This window comes from Mauremys mutica, chromosome 9 (genome assembly GCF_020497125.1).
Source record: "Mauremys mutica isolate MM-2020 ecotype Southern chromosome 9, ASM2049712v1, whole genome shotgun sequence".
Classification (NCBI taxonomy): Eukaryota; Metazoa; Chordata; order Testudines; family Geoemydidae; genus Mauremys; species Mauremys mutica.
The window spans coordinates 5,523,524-5,542,947 of NC_059080.1; the positions used below are offsets into that span (position 1 = coordinate 5,523,524).

Genomic DNA, 19,424 nt, shown 5'->3' on the forward strand with positions numbered 1-19,424 from the left:
CTCTCTTTTTTGCATAACTTCTTCCTCCTGCAAAAGTTACTCTTCATCAGACGGAAGTGGAAAAGTGAAATTATCTCAGCCAATCAGAGTGCAGTTACGTACAATTCTCTTCACACTGATTGATTTAGGGAATCTTACTTGCATACTGACTCTGTGCAATAACTACGTAGTACGGAAATATATGTACCCGAGCTGGTTGCCAGCCATTATTAGCCAGTTAAAGAACAAGGATCTGTAGAACCACTGGATAGTTATTTCTCACAGATTTTTCTGTGAATGCAACTCTTTGCACTCCCATTTCTTCGATGCAGCAGTGGTGAGTCCTGTAATGGGGGGGAAGAGGCAGCTGCAGCATGTAATACATAGAGGTGTCTATTGCATTCAACAACCAATATTAAAATAAGAAACAATATGGGATACTTAGCACAATGGAAATTTATGGAGTTTTTAAAATCATTTCACATTGTCATAGAAATTGAACCCCGCTAAAGAAGCCAATGGGAATGGACAGCAGATATCTCATGCCAAAGATCAGCTACAGCTGGGAAACAATTAACTTATCAAGGCTTCTGTCCCTGAAGCAGGGGCTTTTACCAGGTCTCTGCAGCAGTCAGCACCGCTGACCATGAGATACTGCCATCTCACCTGAAAGAGATGGCAGGGATCCAGGGGAAAGCACTATGATCAAGGAACTCCATGGCCTGGTCCCAAGACATCTAAAAGAGCCTAAAGACCTGGGATGAAGACAGTGGTCGACACTTGCACTGCTCAGGCACGATGGAACTCTCTGCACTAAGGGTAAGGTTCTTCTGTGTGGGACACAGAGCTTTCCTGGGGACTGGTCGGAGACTATGGAACAAACTCCCCCAGTGTTCTGTGTTCAAGCATAAAAACAGAGAGCGCATCCTTCAGGCTTTAATCCTTCCTCCACATATAGTGCACTCTCTCCTCAAGCACTTACTGAAAGTAGAGTCCTCTACATTCAGAGCCATTACCCTAGACATAATCACACTCTTCATACCGTGACGCTCCCATTGAGCAGCGAGCTATTGTAGCCCACAGGAACGAAGGATCATTACAAATCTCACTACCTTTTACTCCAAATGCAAGATGCATTTATTTGACAGAGGTAATGTGTATTAAAAAACAAAAACAAAAAACCCTATCAAAACAAAACATTCCACTGCACACACAATTCGCCCCTGGAGAGAGGATGAGAGAACACATAACGTGACAGATGTTAGTCACTTTGCTTAATGCACTCTACTGAAGGTGCTCAGATACCATGGAGATGAGGGTGGTAGAAGAAGCTATATAGAATAGGGTTTCAGGTGTGGCTGTATGACTGTCTTCCACTTGTGCACACTGTTCCCTGCAGGGTGAGATACTGAGACTCAGTGGGTGGCATGCATGAGTTCATGTGGAGGCGGAGCTTTCTAGTGCGGTCCTGCAAGGATCAGTACTAAGCTCGGTTCCAGCCTCTCCCTACCCCCAGGCCCACCTCTCGCACTGGTATTTCTGCAAGGTTATAGTTGCAGTGGCTTTGAGGGCACCGTTTCTTGATATTCACATAGGTTTGGTGCTTACTCTGCCTTTTTCCTCTGAAGGGACAATCTGCCTAATTCCTGTCAAATTCCTACTAGGAAGCCAAGCAACTAAACACAGGGGTCCTGAGTCTCCATGCCTGTACACCTTATGCAGTCATTGACACCAGTGCAAAGTGGGTGTAAAACTCTATATAGAATAGAATACAATAGACACAAGAGCTGCACCAGTAGAATTCATCTTTTTTCGGTGGCAGCACACATACATCCAAACTCATGTGTGTCTACCACCAAAATATCCTTCAGGTTTTTCAGTGTAGTTATTCCCCTTTTCGGAGTGGCACAAAACCCGAATGGCGGACCTATATTGGCACAACGTCAACACGGACACACAGACATCAGTACTGTATTGCCAATCTCCACAGATCTCCCCTGGCCCATCCCGTGTGTGTGTGTGTGTGTGGATGACAATCACTATTGTCCACTCTCCCAAATTTATTGGGTAAGCTGATTTTGGCCCGTACTGCAGAAGCTCTTACCCCCACATCTGCCTGTCCTCTACCCAGCAATTAATTCTGCCCCCCAGCTCCCACCCCCTCAGTTCAGCCCCCACCCCTCGAACCTTCAGTCCTCCTACCTGTATCAGTTCAGCCGCCCTCAGTGCCCAGCACCTCCGTTCAGCCCCCTCAGCCCCCTCTATTCAATCCCCACTCAGTTCAGCCCCCTCTGCCCCCCTCCATTCAGCCCCATCAATCCCCATCTCTTCAGCCCCCTCAGCCCCATCTGTTCAGCTCCCTGTGCGCCTCCGTTCAGCCCCGCCAAACTCTCCTCAGTTCAGCCCCTCAGCCCTGTCTGTTCAGACCCTCCTCAGTTCAGCCGCCCTCAGTGCCCAGCACCTCCGTTCAGCCCCCTCAGCCCCCTCTATTCAATCCCCACTCAGTTCAGCCCCCTGTGCCCCTCAGCTCAGCCCCCTCTGCCCCCCTCCGTTCAGCTCCCTGCTCAGTTCAGCCCTCCAGCCCCCCTTAGTTCAGCCTCCCCCTTAGTTCTGTCCCCATCCCCAAGTTCAGCCCCCCAGCCTCACCTGCTCCTCCTGGGTTCTTCACACCCCTCTCCAGGCCTAGGGACTGCAGTGGGGTCCCCTCCTGGTTCCAGGCTGGGGGGCAGCTCATGGGCTGCTCACCCCCCCAGTGCCCCTCCCCAGGCGATGCTGCAGGGGGCAGAGGAACCATCCTGTCCCCATTGCCCACAGGAGGGGGTGGGGCCACCCCTCCCCTTCCTGAGGAGAGAGAGCGCGCACCAGCGAGCCCAGCCTGCAGTAGCTCTGATTGGTTATTCTGCCCCAAGAGGCGGGCAAGCAGGCTGGGCGTCCAATCAGAGGGCTCAAATTCCCCAAAAGGCCAGAGCGCCTCACTTCATGGCCAGAATGGCTCATGCCCAGGGGCTGAGAAGGTGGCGGTGTCGGGCAGGTGCACACTGATGCCATGCCGGCAGCCCCCCCACCCCGCTGCAATCCTACACTGCACCACTCCCGTCAGCCATGACGCTCCCCCCGGTAATCCCACCAGGGAGAGTGGGATGAGGGTGGGTTTGGGAAGGAGGTGAAGGACTCTGGGATCCCTACCCACAGTGCACCATGACTGTAGTGACAGAGCTGTAGTCTGAGGAGCGGAATTGGAGAGGGAGGGTCTGGCTTCAGGAGGGGTTTGGTGCAAAGTGACACCAAATCGCTCCTTATTTTGGGCTTTTTTGTAACAGGCGACTTCAACACAAAGTTATAGTTTAAAAACGATTCTGGGAGTGGTTTCGGTGATTGACTGGCATCAAGGTAGATGCACTTCATTAGAATTTTAGAATCCTCCTATCCCCACGCCCATTCATTTAAGAAAACACACCCAAGTTTGTGAACTTTCTGGCCCGTCCACTTGACACAGCCTATGTTCCAGTTCTTTGTCCCAAAGCGGGATATGCTTCAACAGTTCAACACAGGCATATACCACATTGAGGCAACAGAGACCATGGAGGATGGAGAGAACAAGGATGACCTTTTTTAATAATGTAAGTACAGACAAATGTATTATTTTAATATTTTTCATGTGTCACAATGCTGTATGCAGCAAAACTAGAACTACTAAAAAAATGACATTTATATACCCCCCCACACACTCCCCTTCCTCTGAAATGGGGTGTGTAATGGGTCAGACTCACCCCTGCAGCACCTCCTGCTGGTGATCCCCGGGAATTAGCTTGGTTTCCAGCACGGAGCGCCCTCTGAAGGCCAGTGATCCGCCTGTTCTCTGGCCCCGAGTCCCTCCCTGGATCCCGGTGCCCTTTTACATAGGGTGCTGCCCCCCTAGCAGTAACCCCTTTCTCTCAGGGTCTCCCCTCCCCAGGGAACCCCCACCCTCTATCCCCACCTTGCCTCAGTGTATGGCTACTGCCAGTCATTGTCTAGCCCCACGTCCTGGGGCAGGCTGCAGTATCAGCCTATTCATCACTGGCAAGGAGGGTTTGGACCTGCTGCTTTGGCCTACCCCTGGGTTGCCCCCTGCAACCACCAGTACCTGTTAGCCCAATGCTAGGCCGCAGCCTGGGGCTTTCCAGGCTAGAGCTCCCCAGCTCCTCTGCCTTTCCCCAGCCCTGCTCCACTCAGGTACCTGATCTAGCTCCCTGCAGCCAGGCCCATCTCCCTCTGAATGCAGAGAGAGACTATCTTTTCTTCTGGCTTCCCTGGCCTTCTTATAAGGCCCTGTGGCTCAGTTTGGGGCGTGGCCCCAGCTGCAGCCACTTCCCCAATAAGCCCAACCTAAAGCCCCTTCCCAGGGCTGTTTTAAAACCCCAAAAGGGCAGGAGCGGGTAACCCGCTACAGGGTGAAGTTGTTTTGAAAGGCAGTACCGCTTTTCTTCCCCTTCGTGAGACTTGGCAACATGATCTGGGCCAGGCTGCCAGCTAGCACAGGCCTCTCAGCATGTAACGCTGGCCTCTGTGTATGCTCAGCAAAGATCTGTCCTATAAGTTGGTCTGCCTGCCACATCCCTTACGACTAATGGCAGCGATCTGTGTGCAGGATATCGTTAGACTGACCTCACACTTGGTAAAGCAACTCCCATATTTTCATGTGTTTATACCTGCTCCTGTATTTTCCCCTCCATGCATCTGATGAAGTGGGTTTTAGCCCACAAAAGCTTATGCCCAAATAAATGTGTTAGTCTCTAAGGTGTCACAAGGACTCCTCGTTGTTTTTGCTGATACAGACTAACACGGCTACTTCTCTGAAACTTAATGTGTGTCAGCAATGTAATGTAGTTGTGAAAAAGGCTATTATCTTTTTGGGATGTATTAACTGAAGTGCCACATGTAAGACATGGGAGATAATTGGACTGCTCTAATCTACTGGGCACTGGAGAGGCCTCAGCTGGAGTACTGTGTCCAGTTCTGGGTGCCATGCTTCAGAAAAGATGTGGACAAGTTGAAGAGCATCCAGAAGAGAGCAACAGACATGATAAAAGTTTTAGAAAACCTGACCTATGAGGAAAGGTTAAAAAAATTGGGCATGTTTGGTGTTGAGAAAAGATGACTGAGGGGGAACCTGATAGTGCTGAAATATGTTAAGGACTGTTATAAAGAGGAGGGTGATCAATTGTTCTCCATGCCCACTGAAGGAGCAAGGGAGATTCTGGTTAGATATTAGGAAAATCTTTCCAAGTATAAGGATAGTTAAGTTCTGGAATAGGCTTCCTAGGGAGGTTGTGGAATCCTCATCACTGTAGCTTTTTAAGAACAGGTTGGACAAACACCTGTCAGGGATGGTCTAGGTCAGTGGTTCTCAAACTTTTGTACTGGTGACCCCTCTCACATAGCAACCCTGTGAGTGTGACGACCCCTCCCTTATAAATATATAAAAAAGTGTTTTTAATTTAACACCATTATAAATGCTGGAGGCAAAGCGGGGGTTAGGGTGGAGGCTGACAGCTCGCAACCTCCCCTGTAATAATCTCGTGACCCCCTGAGGGGTCCTGACCCCCAGTTTGAGACCCCCTGGTCTAGGTGTATTTGGTTCTGCCTCAGTGCAAGGGGCTGCACTTGATGATCTATTGAGGTCCCTTCCAGCCCTACATAGCTATGATTCTCTGACCCCTAAATCCTTTTCAGAGTCATTGTTTTCCAGGACAGAGTCCTCCATTCAGTAGGTACGGTCTGCATTCCTTGTTCTTAGATGTATTAAAATGTATTTTATTTAAATCTAGATCACTCTGTCCTCATTTACCACTCTACCAATCTTTGTGTCATCCACAAATTTTATCAGCAGTTACTTCCTGATCATCTGTGACATAGTGTTGAGCTTAGTACTGATCCTTGCAGGACCCCAGTAGAAAGCTCTGCCTCCACGTGAGGCCCCCTACTGAATCTCAGTATATATTAAGATATACACCTATCTCATAGAGCTGGAAGGGACCACCCTGAAAGGTCATTGAGTCCAGCCGCCTGCCTTCACTAGCAAGACCATGTACTGATTTTTGCCCCAGATCCCTAAGTGGCCCCTCTCAAGGATTGAACTCACAACCCTGGCTTTAGCAAGCCAATGCTCAAACCACTGAGCTACCCCTCCCAGCAGAGGGAATGGGATGCACAGGTGGAAGACAGTCATGCAGCCACACCTGTGGACAGCATGCAGGGAACCCGGGGAAACAGCAGCGCTGTTGGGAAAATGTATTTTTCACTGGTTTTTTTTTCATTTTTATTTTATTTTGTTGAAAAACTTGGTCTTTGGTTGCTGAAAACTAAAAAAAAAATTTTTTCAACACCACCACCTAAAACTTAGATAAAAATAGACATTTTCTTGTGAAAATGTCCATTTAATCAGAAAGCTGTTTTTGGTTGCAAAAAGGTTTTGATGAACATTTTTTCAACCAGCTCCACTAACCAGGCAAATGCCCCTGAAGTTAATGCAGCCTCAGACAGCAGTGACTTCAGGAAGATGGGCTACATGGATTGCAAGAGATTCCTTGCTCAGACTCTCTGCAGTTTTGGCCATGTCTGAGACAGCCATATGGACATGGCTCCAGGGCCACTTTGCTCAGAGCAGGGCAGCTTTGTGCATTTGGGATGGGGGACTCCAGCTGGGTCTCTGCTCTCTTGGCACTGGATCTTTCCACCCCTTTCCCTACACTCTGCCTCTAGGACTCTTGGTGGTGCCAGTCTCCTGCCTTGGACTATGGGCTCTTCTTCAGTGCCTTGCCCTTTCTAATGGTTCTTTGTACCCTAGGGAACTGTGGCAGCTTGTATGCACATTATGCAATCTCCATTCTCAGGAAAACACTGAAGCAGTACTAGGTACTCCCTCAAGTAGCACATGTTCTGCTCAGTTCCAGCCTCTCCCTCTCCCCACCCCCAAGCCCACCTCTCACGCTGGTATTTCTGCAAGGTTATGGCTGCAGTGGCTTTGAGGGCACCGTTTCTTGATATTCACACGGTTTCCTGCCTAGGTTTGGTGCTTATTCTTCCTTTTTCCTCTGAAGGGACAATCTGCCTAATTCCTGTTGCTAGGAAGCCCTGCAACTAGACACAGGGGGGCTGAGTCTCCATGCCTGTACACCTTGTGCAGTCATTGACACCAGTGCAAAGTGGGTGTAAAACTCCACCAAAGCAGAATCAAGGAAATGTAGGACCTCCAGAGGACATCTTGACCAATCCCCTGCACTGAGGCAGGACTAGATATTATCTAGACCATCCCTAACACGTGTTTGTCTAACCTGCTCTTAAAAATCTCCACTGATGGAGATTCCACAACCTCCCTAGGCAATTTATTCCAGGGCTTAATCATCCTGACAGGAAGTTTTTCCTAAATGTCTAATCTAAATCTTCCTTGCTTCCCTAAGCCCATTACTTCCTGTCCTCTGTGGTTAAAATGAATAATTTATCACCCTCCTCTTTACAACAACCTTTTCATACTTGAAGATTATGTCTCCCCTCAGTCTTCTCTTCTCCAAACTAACAAACCTAGGTTTTTCCATCTCTCCTTGTAGATCATGCTTTCTAAACCTTCAATCATTTTTGCTGATCTCTTCTGGACTTTTCCCAATTTGTCCACATCTTCCCTGACGTGCAGTGCCCAGAACTGGACATAGTCCTCCAGCTGAGGCCTCATCCGTGCTGAGTACAGGGAAAGAATCGGAGCTTTATACCCATTTTGCTCTGATGTCAGTGGCAACACAAGGTTCAGGGCAACAGGTAACCAGGCTCAGTGCGTATGACCTGGGGGAGGGGAGGGGAATTCCCATCCTGCTGCAATTTGGTTTTTTGTGGTCACATTCTTCTTCCCCTGTCATGGGAACAAGATGATGTTAACATTTCAGTCAGACTTGAGAACCACATTAAACCATTGTGAGGCATCAGAGAGGAGATGGTCTCAAAAGACCAGGTATTTAGAAGGGTTAGATTCTGCTAGTAACTTCCTGAGATTTGTGCATATGCAGCCGAGGGGACAATTGGGTCCCAGACATCTGGCCTCATGATCCAAGCTGCTTAGGGAAGAGTGGGAAGAGAAAGAGACAGACTCTTTCATAGTGATCTGGGGACAAAATACTCAGCTCTGAATCAGGAAGTGCAGAGACTTGAACTTGAATGGAGGGAGCGGTGGCCCCCGTTGCCTCCCAAACTGCTCAGGTTTCCAGCTGAAAATGACCATTTTGATAGAGGCCCATTTTCACGAAGCCTTTCGAAAGGGCTTGTTTGTTCCAAAGCAGAATGAAAACAAATATCAAAACCGCAAAAGTTGCCGGGAAACACCAGTGTTGCCCCGCACTCAGCTGTGTTCACGCTGTGCAGTTCTGAACACAGTCCAGCCTAAGCACCGAGTATCCCTTCCAATGCACCTCACAGCCAAGCCTCAAACATTTGCCTCCACAGCGAGGCTGATGTGTTTCTCCTCGCCTTAAAACAAACGCTAGTGCTAGTGTAACCCACACAGCACCTGGGTGTGGTGCTCTGTCCCATCTAGTGGCACCGAGACCACTTAGAGAGAGAGAGAAAAGGAGTCTGCTCTCACCCTTAGCTAACAGCCAGTTGGCTTCTAGCTCATGGTGGCGAGACTCATGCACTAAAGCTCCAGAGGTCCCAGGTTCGATCCCGCACACCACTGACTGGGGTCTGTCGGCATTAAACTACAGAATCACTGAAGGAAAGAACAGTTTACAGCCCTCTACTGTTGTTCAGTATAGCTCCATTTCATGAGTCTGACTGGGAGTCTTTCCACTGGCGTCAGATGAAGCGCCATGTGCATTATCAAAGAATAGATGCTTGTCTCTGCCTGCTGTTACTATGTGAGATACTTTCTCAGGGAGTCCTGAGGTGTAAGTCACACTGGCACCTTTCTGTCTCAGCAAGAGAGTGATTTGCTGTGTGATAGCAGCTAGCCAAACAAACGCCTTGGGATTCTGCCAATCCAAACTTTGCCTTACAGGTAACCCTGGGTTCCCCCAGCTCCCAAACCCGCTGGAAGAACATTCCTCCATACTGGCCACTCTCCGAAATAACCAAGTCTCCAAAGAAACAGGACGCACGCCAGCCTGCTGGCTCAGCTGAGGATGGGCACCACACTGGAATATTACAGCACTGAGATGAATTTACAATAAAACTAGAATAAGTTTAGTAATAAAGAACAGAGATTTACATGATACCAAGCAGAGATGATAGAAACAGAAAATGGTTCCAAATAAATTAAAAGTATGACATGCTTCAAAGCTTTGTCTAAAGCAATTTTCTCACCTAGTTACTTTTCCAGCATCACCAAGCCACAGAATCAGGGACCTACTGCTCAGAAATGCAATGAGTGCTGACGCAGCAGTTTTGGCTCACGGCCCCATCCAACTGTGCCTCAGTTTCCCTGCTCTCAGTGGCATGCAGGCTCACATCTTTCCCAGCTGTGCCAGAATCTCACCACTCCCAGGGGTCTTTCCTGCTCTCAGTGGACTGCTGGGGTCAGTGAGTCACTGGTACAGCTAGTAAAGCTCTGGACTCTACTGGGAACCATCTGCCGAGTGGTAAGAGATCTGGTTTCACACCTTAAGGGGGTGACAGAACCCTTCACTGGTCTGAGTGAAGGAAGCAGGCACAGCTCAAAGATGCTGTGGCCCAGAATCTACTGTGGGCCAGGACTCCATCAAGAGTAAAGAGGCGTGTCTGTGCCAGGGGCCCAGGTAGGCATGGAGGGCAGAGAGCGCTGGCCAGGGAGATTCGAGTCGGTTGGTCACTCCCTCCCCCCGGTGTGAGAGAGGTGTGCAGGAGTGTGTGTGTGTCACCCCTCCCTGTGTGTGGGGTAGAGGTGTGTGTGTCACCCCTCCCTGTGTGTGGGGTAGAATTGGGTGTGTCACCCCTCCCTGTGTGAACCCTAAAGCCTTAAAGATAAGGAAGTAAATAAAAAGAATCCAACTATGCAGTATTTCTTTTTAACACAGGCTTAGTCAACTTGATGTTAATTTGAACATTTGTACTGCATATGATTGCTGTTGAATTCGCTTGAATATGAGTAATTTTACCAAGTGTCCCGTATTTAGCATAGGGAAATATGGTCACCTTATTTAGGATGGTCATTTCCGATATCATTAAACCAACAGTGAGACTGGAGAACAAAGTAGTCAATGCCCTGTCCAGAAAAGAGAGGGCAGAAGTGAAGCTTACATCATGGCCAGTGGCCAAAAGGGAGTTGTGACAATCAGGGTCCAGACACCGCATGGTGAGAACAGGGGTCTGAACCCTGAAGGATAAGCAATGAATCAATTGATTGCATACAATATTATTGTCCTATAAAAGTGTATCCAGTAAGGTCTTTTACTGGTGATGCATATCAGCATGATCTGTATGTTTCAGCACTATATGAGGAATTCTGGCTATTTACTGAATTATGTTTTAAAGTCTGTGACCAAACAAAGGGAGAAAGAGGCTTTCTCCCAGGCAGGAGGGCAGGCAGCTATCTCCCTGTCTGCGCTGCGAATTAAGCATTGTGGAGTGGAACCGAAACACTGGAAGCTCTATTTACATAGGAGTCAAGAGGAAGAGAAGAACCGCGAGGGTGGCGTGGGACGGGGTGGTGGGAGTCATCCTGTCTCTGGCTACAAAAATGAGTTTTGGGAAACATAAGGAGAAGAACAAAAACCATTTTGGCATCCATCACTGAGGGAATAGAGGTCGGCTCTCTTTGCATCTCTGAACAGTGGGTTCCCCCCGCTATGTGGGTTGGTGACGCTGAAGAGAAACTGTAGGGGAGAAAACTGCTTTAGACAGAGCATGGAGCCTGCTAGGAGTCCCCTAGAAGCATGTTATACTTTTGTTTTATTTGTAATCATTTTCTGTTTCTGTTATCTCTACTTGGTATCACATAAATCTCTGTTCTTTATTAATAAACTAGTTTTATTATGAACTCATCTCAGTGCAGTTATATAACAGTGATGTGTGCATCCTCTGCTGAGCCAGCAGGCTGGTGTGTGTTCGGTCTCTTTGGAGACAGCAGGCTTGGTAATTTCTGCGTGTCCAGCAAGAGGGCCTGGATTCTGCAGAGGAACACTCTTCCAGCAGGGCTCAGGAACTAGGGGCACCAACAGTTAGCTGCCAGGCAAGGACTAGCAGAGTCCTGAGGAGTTTGTTGGGCTAGCTAACAATCTGGAGTGACATGGAGCTGATGCAGTTTAGCAGCAGCAAATCTCTCTTGCTGAGGCAGAAAGGTAACAAGGTGACTTACTGTTCTGGACGCCCCATGAAAGCATTACCAGTAGGGTGTCTGTACGCTGATTGTCACACTATGCAAGAACTTATTCCCTTCCACAACTACCCTCACAGCCACGCTCTCCACTGACTTTAAGCCTGAATTTACACCAGTAAACCACTTATGGGGAGCACCAGTTCCTTTAGGATGGTTGAATTAATTAAAATCACAATGTACTATTACAGATGTAGTAGAAACATGGGCATGTACTAGAGGTTTTGTCCAAGTGGGAGACTAACGGAAATCCTGTTGCAAAGAGAAGCAATAAACTCCACCTGGGCAGAAAGTAACATACTGTATAACAGGCAAGTGACTCATACAGTAGAAAGAACAGATACTTCTCTGTAAAATACCCTCGTTAGAAAACCTTTACAAGAATGAATCTGGGGCACAGGCAAGGTTTTGAGAGCCAAAGCTTCACTGCTGTCTTCACGTGTCCTAGCTAGAAGGGCTTTTCTCATTTTTCAGAGGGTGACAGGTTAGTGGTAGATGTTGCAAGCGCTTGTGCAGGTAAATTACAGCAGATCTGTGCCAGGATTGAGTAATTTGTAATTTGAGAAACCTGGGTACAAGTCCCTGCTCTGCCACAGCCTTTGTGTGACACCTTGGGCAAGTCACTTAGCCTCTCTGTTCCTCTTCTGTACAATGGGGATAATAGCACTGCTCTGCCTCACAGAGGGTTGTGAAGATAAACACATTAAAAGATAGTGAGACACTCAGATACTACAGTAATGGCGCCATGCAAGAGTACTTACCTAGATGATGTCCTGCATGGACATCTATTACACTGCCAGAAGCCAGTGAGAAAGACCAGAGCTGAGTACTGTAAGCTGGCATGTGAAGGAGCATATTATCCATGAGGAGCACAAATGGAGCAGAGACTCAACTCCTCTGCTTGCTGGGATATCCCCCAGCATGGAGGAGTGCCCAGTGGACAGAGAACTGGCTGAGCAGGCACTTCCACCCACGTCCCTATAGACCAAGCACAGGGGGCATGACGGGAGCAGGGTAGGACCATTGCCAGCTGACATAGGCTTGAGCAGGCTGTTCTAACCTATGGCTGGAGTCAGGCAGAGATTCAGGGAGTGGCCAGCTCCCCAACAGCCCAGCCCACCACCCCTCTCTGTGCTGCAGAGGATGTAGCAGAGAATCAGCCTGCAATCACCACACAACTCACCTTCTCCATATAAATCTGGTTGACTGAGGGCAGTATTTTGAACACCTCCAGATTTCACCGCGGCAGGATTTTCAGTAAAATCCACTGATGCCAGAGCCTGCCAACAGCCTGTATCCTAGATAAGATAGGACCCTGAGCCTGCAAACTCTAGCCTTAGATCGACTTCTGTATTGCCATAGCAACTCGTTCTTGGCATGGCCTTTGGGCCAAATGCCAGACTGTCAGTGGGCACACGGGGGGGGGGGGGCACCCCTGCCCTGTCGCCAAGCATGCAATTCCATGCCCAGGCCCAGGCCCAGGCCCAGGACAGGAGGTTTATTCTTTTCTAACAAAGGTTAACAAGCAAAGAGAACAGTCTTAAGCCAATACCTGGTCCCCAGGCTGCTAGTCACCCCTCCCAGGGGTCTCTGGCTCTCCAGCTCCTGGCAGCACCTTGTCTCCTCCAGCTCTGCTCCCATCTTGGAGCTGTGGAGTTGCCCCTTTGCTCCAGAGACCCACCACAGGAGTCAGCTCCAGTCCAGTGTGACTTCTGCTGACTGGGGCTCAGCCTGGCTCAGCCCTGTCCCACCAGCTGCCTACTAGCTGCACTTTACAGGCCCAGGTGTACCCAGCCCTCTTCAATTAGCTGGACTGGGCTCCCCTGCTCCAGTCCAGTGGCCCTGGGCTCAGTCTGTCCACAGAAACCAGCGATCCTGTGACCAGACACAAAGCCTAACCGAACAGGTGCTGTATTTTGAGGATTCCAATCCCGGGGACGAGGGGAACTGGACACAAAGACATCAACAGATGTAGCAAAGAAGCCATTTTTATCCTTCTTTATTTGTTGAAAATGTCACTTAAAAATAGTTCAAAATAAAAACATTAGAAAAATTGAACTTGCATAAGTAGTAACAGTAAATAAATCTACATGACAAAAGATCAAGTGGAAGGCAGCTGACACAGAGCATCCATCTTAAGACAGACTAACCAGAACCTATTTACAAAGTACTGTAAACAAAGTAACTATGGCAACACTGCTATCAGTTTGACATGGCTTCCTTTCCTTTATTTATTTCTTTTATTTTATTTTTGGCTTGTTACGCTCAGTACATGCGTCTGTTCCAAAAACGTACTAGCACATCCTCCAGCACATCAAAAATCCTATAAACATGCATATGTACACAGCATGGGTTCAAATAAACTCTAACTAGATGGATATATTTATACCTTTTGCTCAGGACCATAAGTCACAGTCTGGTTTAGTTCACTTATTGATTACAGTTCATGAGCCAAATGTGGCCTGGGTGCGTAAGTGCATGCCAGCCCAGCAAGTCCGAAGACACAGCTGGCCTGCTGCTGGAGCATGGGGTAGATTACTGCCTCTCCTACTCTGGCTCCCCAAAAATCAGTGGAGAAGTTACTCTGACAGGAGCAGCACAGGTAGGGTGACCAGACAGCAAGTGTGAAAAATCAGGACAGGGGGTGGGGGGTAATAGGAGCCTATACAAGAAAAAGCCCAACAATCAGGACTGTCCCTATAAAATCAGGACATCTGGTCACCCTAAGCACAGGGATGTTACTAGGGAAATCAGAGAACCAGCTTCATGACACCCAGCCACACACCAAAATTTCACACTTCTGCCCTTCAGAAGTGAATGCATGTTAAAGCCCAGTGCCCGTGCAATGGGGCATGGCCAGATTGCCATGGTCAGTGGTCAGCTCAGTACATCTCAGCTTCACACACTCGCTGCCGATGTGCGAGGAGTCAGAGAGCTGGTTGCTTCAGGGACCACCTACCATCGATAAGTAAGGACAGGGACAGTGAATGTTGGCCAAAGCAAACAAGGGCCAAGATTTAAAAAAAAAAAATCAAAATCAAACAAACAAACAAAATCACCCCAAACTCACAATAAAATGAAAACCCATTTGAAAATGCTCTGCCGCTTTTAGAATCCAGCTTTTCAGCCTAATTGCTTCTCAACCCCAAATGCAATTTGCACCACTCAGGTTGAACTTTAATTGCAATATGAGGGTAATAATTATTCCCTGCAATATTTCCTTCATGAAGAACTTAAAGAGTAATGTGCTATGATATGTGTCTACATCACTGTGGGACACTGCCCCTTGATAGTCATTCTTACCAGTTAGAATACTCCAGACCTTCTGCTACAATGAATGATGAATTGCTAGCAAGGAAAATAAAGCAACAATAACAAAACAAGGGGAACTCAGAGCCAGATAGTCTATATATACACACTGTATGTGTTCTTTGATTTAGCTGGTATTTCTGCCAGCAATTTGTAAAAACTGTATAAATTCTTATACAGGAGGGAGATTGACCATTGCAGCTCTTGTCAAAGCATAAATGTAAATATTTTTCCTGTTGCAACAGAACGTTGTTTCCTATTATAAAGCCCCTTTGGGGTGGACGGAGTAATTAGTGGTCATTGTCTTTTTTTCATAACCAAGGTGAAGGAACTGCAAATGTTTTAAGTAGGGGGAAAAAACCCTAGCAACCCCTTGTCAAGCCAAGTGTGCATTCCATAAAGGGGGGGGGCACATATGGCAAGGTAAAAGCACTGGGAAAATATAAAACGTATTCACTACATGGAGGTTTAGAAAGTGAAAGTGTAACAGGACCCAAGTATTAGAGGTCATGCATTAGAAACAGGCCTTTGGGCAAAAGAGACGTTAACTGTTGTGTTAACCATTAGCTGCTAAGAGGCAGTTTCATCCAATGTGACTTCCTGATGTGCTAAAGACAGAAGAAGATCCTACTGCTCCAAGGAGTTAAATTAAAAATGTCTTAAAATGTTAATTGCACATTTTCATCTGTATAAAGGCCACATGGGAACCACACTATTGCAGAGCACTATCTTGCTACAGACAACTAGTGGGGGGCGGGGGGAATATTTGGAGGGGAAAACTTCCATTCTTGATTTTCAGAAAACAAGTGCTCGTTGCTTTTTGGTTTTCACCTTACTCCAGCTCAATAACATTTCCATTTAATAAATTAAGTACCGGGCACGTTAAAAAGCATAAAAAGGAAAGCATAAAAAGTGCTTACATTTCCTTTATAGGAAACCACTGCCAAACCCCTCTTCTGAGTGGCAGTCATTTGCAGACTTCTTATTTGCTTCCAGTAGCAGGTACAATGAGGTATTAGTTGCTGCAGATGAATTGTGAATCGTAGACCCCTTGCTGACCATTTTAGCTGTTGACTATTTACTCGTTTGTGGTATGTGTTATATCCTTATGGAATAGAAACAAACTATTTTTCATTACCACTTTTTTTTTTGTAACAAAAAACCAAACTCCACAACAAAATAAAATAAGGAGCAAGAAGAGGCAAAGCATCCAGTTCTGCTTCCCAAGAATGCCTGAGGTCACACGCAACTGCCAGCAGCTTCGTCCAGAATTCAAGCTAAAACCGAGGACTTGCGCCCAGTCTCATCCCTGGCACATTCATCACTTTGCTTCAATAGCCTTCTGACTAACTTCTCTAAATCTTTTCTTGACTTCAGCTCTTCTTCCAAACATTGTTTCATTTTTTTACTCTCCTGGGGGGGGAAGAACAAACTGCTATATTTATTCTTAGCAAAGTTCAAAAACCTTATAGGCCCAAAAGAGCAAAGCATTTAAATACGCGGTTCATGTTAAGTGCAGGCCTAATGCTTTGCTGACCAGTAATAGACTTAAACATGTGCTTAAGTGTTTTGCTGTACCATGGCCTTAATCGTCGCCGAAAAGTGGTGGTGGGGGGAAGCCCCCCCAAACCCAAACACACCCAAAACAGGGACAATTGACAAAATGTAGTGCTGGTTTCCAACGATTCGCAGACCGGGTCACTTGTGGTTTGGAATAAACTAAGGGCTTGATCCTGCTCAGCAAGAGCTGTGCTGCTGTACAGGTCCACATTGAAGTTACTGGGACTTCACATGGGCATAAGCATCCACCTGCAGGAATCCCATTCCAGGACCGGGACTTCAAGGCCCTCTGGTAGTGGAGTGAGTCAAGAAGATCCAGAACTGGGGTGCAGGGGAAGGGAAGGAGGGATGCTTCCCTCTCCTACCCCAACGGGCATTAATTTTTACTTCTGTTTATCATAATCCTATCAAAGGAACACTACGGACAATAGAGATTAAAGGACAGGACAATTAAAAAGCCAATATACAGCTGAGAGAGGCTAAACCTGCTCTGTACTCTTCATATACTGAGACAAAGTATAGAGCCCCACGGATCCTGCAGCCACTTGGCACATAGAACTCGTGTTGACGTCAATGGGAAGTGTCCCTGTCAGGCAGCTGCAGGATCAGACCCATCATTTTGAAGGCATCTGAGCCCTCAAACAAAGATCAGCTAATTGATAGAATGTTGGTAGAGCAAGGCCACTTGTTTAATCACCGCTCCTTACTGACATCACATGCAGAAATGCTCTAATTACCTGCTTTAATTCTTTGACCTGATCTTTCAGTGCATAAACCGTGTCTACCAGACTTCTAGAAAATAAGCAGAAAATTAAGATAAGAGAGCTGAGGTGCAGTAAATCGACATCAGAGTGAGATCTGCATACAAATAGTTGGGGGAGGTGCTGGCAGTTTGTATTTTATCTTAGGCTGCTTATTCCAGCAAGGCTATTAACATTTCTTGAGCTAAGTATGTGCCAGCACTTCAGTGCTGAGGGTCCATCCATAAGACCTTGTTCTGGAGTCTTACCAGAGGAGCATTTAAACCTCACAGCCATCAAAATTTAGATATCTTTTCAAATTTTAGAAAATATTGTTTATCTAGGTCTCAACAACAAAACATACAAGGCATTTACATCGAATGGTATGCATGGAATATGGATGGATGAATGAATCTGTTGGGGCTTGGCAGGAGCAGTAACGATTTTACAAATAAATAACCTGTAAAAAGGATTTACCTTAGCTGTCACAGTGAAAAATCCAGGTGCAGACCCTGAGCTGGTGTACACTGGGACAGCCTCCAATGGAATGATGCTGATTTACACCAGCTGAGGATCTGGCCTCCAATTTTAAAAAGAAAAGGAGCTAAATACAAATTGGAATCAATCTTATAGTCCTCACCACCTGAAACTCACAGTGAGTGTCAAGGGCCATAGTTTGTAAGGATGCACTGGGCATGTTCTGACCTGAGTACCTATATCCTTCCAATGACACCTACACAGAGAAGACATGGCCTTGGTTTTTAAGGTATCACCCCAAATCCACTGGAATTTATCATAAAGTTTAAAGACTAAACACGCAAACAGGGAAGCCTCACGCACTTTTCCTCTGTGACAGTCTGACCATTGCTTCTTGTTTCCTCTATGATGATTTTCTCTTCCTCGGGCAGTAGGACCTGGGGTAGGGAGTCTTTACGAGAGCCTATAAACGAGAGTTGCCAAACAAAAAGAAAAACTGAAACCTTCCACAACAGCTGACACCATTTAGAAATCACAAGCCTACTTGTGAACTGGCTCACCCTAGTCTATATTAATTAGGAACACCTCCAGTGAAGCCAATGAGGATAGATCATTGTGAAACTGCTGAAGGCAGAATTAGGTCCTTGTGTTGCCTGCTATCATTCATTATTTAGTATTTAGATGACAGTAGCACCCAGAAGCTCCAGGCAGGATGGGATCCCTGTTGTCTACACATGTCCCCTGCCTTACGGTACGTCTATACTACCCGCTGGATTGGCGGGTAGTGTTCGATGTATCGAGGATCGCTCTCGTCTGGACGCGATAAATCGATCCGCTAATCAATGCCCGTACTCCACCTCGGCAGGAGGAGTAAGCGGAGTTGACGGGGAAGCTGTGGTAGTCGACTCGCCGCCGTGAGGACGGCCAGGTAAGTCGAACTAAGATACTTCGACTTCAGCTACGCGAGTAGCGTAGCTGAAGTTGTGTATCTTAGTTTGAACAAACCCACTAGTGTAGCCCAGGTCTTAGGGGGTTTCTTCAAAGGCCACGATCAACATTCCTCCTTTGAGCTAACTTGCCATTTAAACCTTGATAACGCACTAGTTTCTGCACAAACAATATGCAGCCAGGAGTAAAACTTTCTACAGCATGTGCAGAGCCAGACAGGCCAAGCCCGCTAACAATGAGAGCAGAAGTGACTCCACTCGATCCCCACAATGCCTACACGGCAGTACGTTAAATACCCACATAGAGTCAGCACCCTTAAAAACTTGTTTTTTGAGCGATCCCCATGATAGCTGTGGCCATTCTCAATCTAAGCAGCAGGAATACTGAAAGAAGGTACATTATGGGCAATGGCCTAATTCAGCAAAGCACTAAATCACGTGCTTAAATATAAGCATGTGTTTAAATCCTATTGACTTCAATGGGACTTTAGCAAGTGCTTAAGTGCTTTGCTGAAGAAGGATGGACTTAAGCATGTGCTTAAGTTAACTGAGGCTAAAGCAGTAAATGGCAAGTTGTTGGAGGCACTGCCTGAATCTAAAATTATTTGATTGCTTATAAATTAAAGTATTTGTTTAGGGTAGGAACCATTAGAAGATACATGTTTCATGGGTACCAATTTAAAAATGTTTCCTCATCTGATAGTTCACCAATTGACTCTGATCTCTCACCAGCACTGATAAATAGCTGTAGTTCCAGAGTTTCAGAAAATGTTAAATACTCGGGTTCTCATGAAGCAGCTTCTTCTTAAACATGCGGCTGATCAAGAGATAATATTCAAGCTTCCTTTCAAAAGCTACCTACCAACCTGAGATTAGCATCAGTTTCTCTTACTCTCAGCCACAGGCACAAACTAGGTTTGTTTAATTCCTATCAAGTGCTAGTGAAGTAGCTGTGTTCTACAACCCAGAGCGCCTGACATCTTACCTCCTACTTGCTCATCCTCTGTGACAGAAGAAAAACAATAGCAAATAAACCACTAGATGTATGAAATGTCCTTATCTTGATGATTCAGACACCATGGTTTCTTTGCACAA

At 46.8% G+C, this 19,424-nt stretch overlaps 1 protein-coding gene across 3 annotated transcripts in view; it reads right to left on the bottom strand.

Annotated features, from left to right (window-relative positions):
* Positions 1 to 13,279: 13,279 nt before the first annotated feature.
* ARHGEF6 (Rac/Cdc42 guanine nucleotide exchange factor 6) overlaps positions 13,280 to 19,424 on the bottom strand; it is a 65,158-nt gene continuing 59,013 nt past the window's right edge. For all 3 annotated transcript variants that reach the window (XM_045030889.1, XM_045030888.1, XM_045030891.1), the window contains 3 exons: positions 17,746 to 17,845; positions 16,903 to 16,957; positions 13,280 to 16,018 (listed from right to left, as the gene is read on the bottom strand). In XM_045030889.1, coding sequence (XP_044886824.1) covers positions 15,878 to 16,018; positions 16,903 to 16,957; positions 17,746 to 17,845 — 296 coding nt within the window. In that variant the 3' untranslated portion in view covers positions 13,280 to 15,877. The remainder of the gene's footprint in view (positions 16,019 to 16,902; positions 16,958 to 17,745; positions 17,846 to 19,424) is intronic.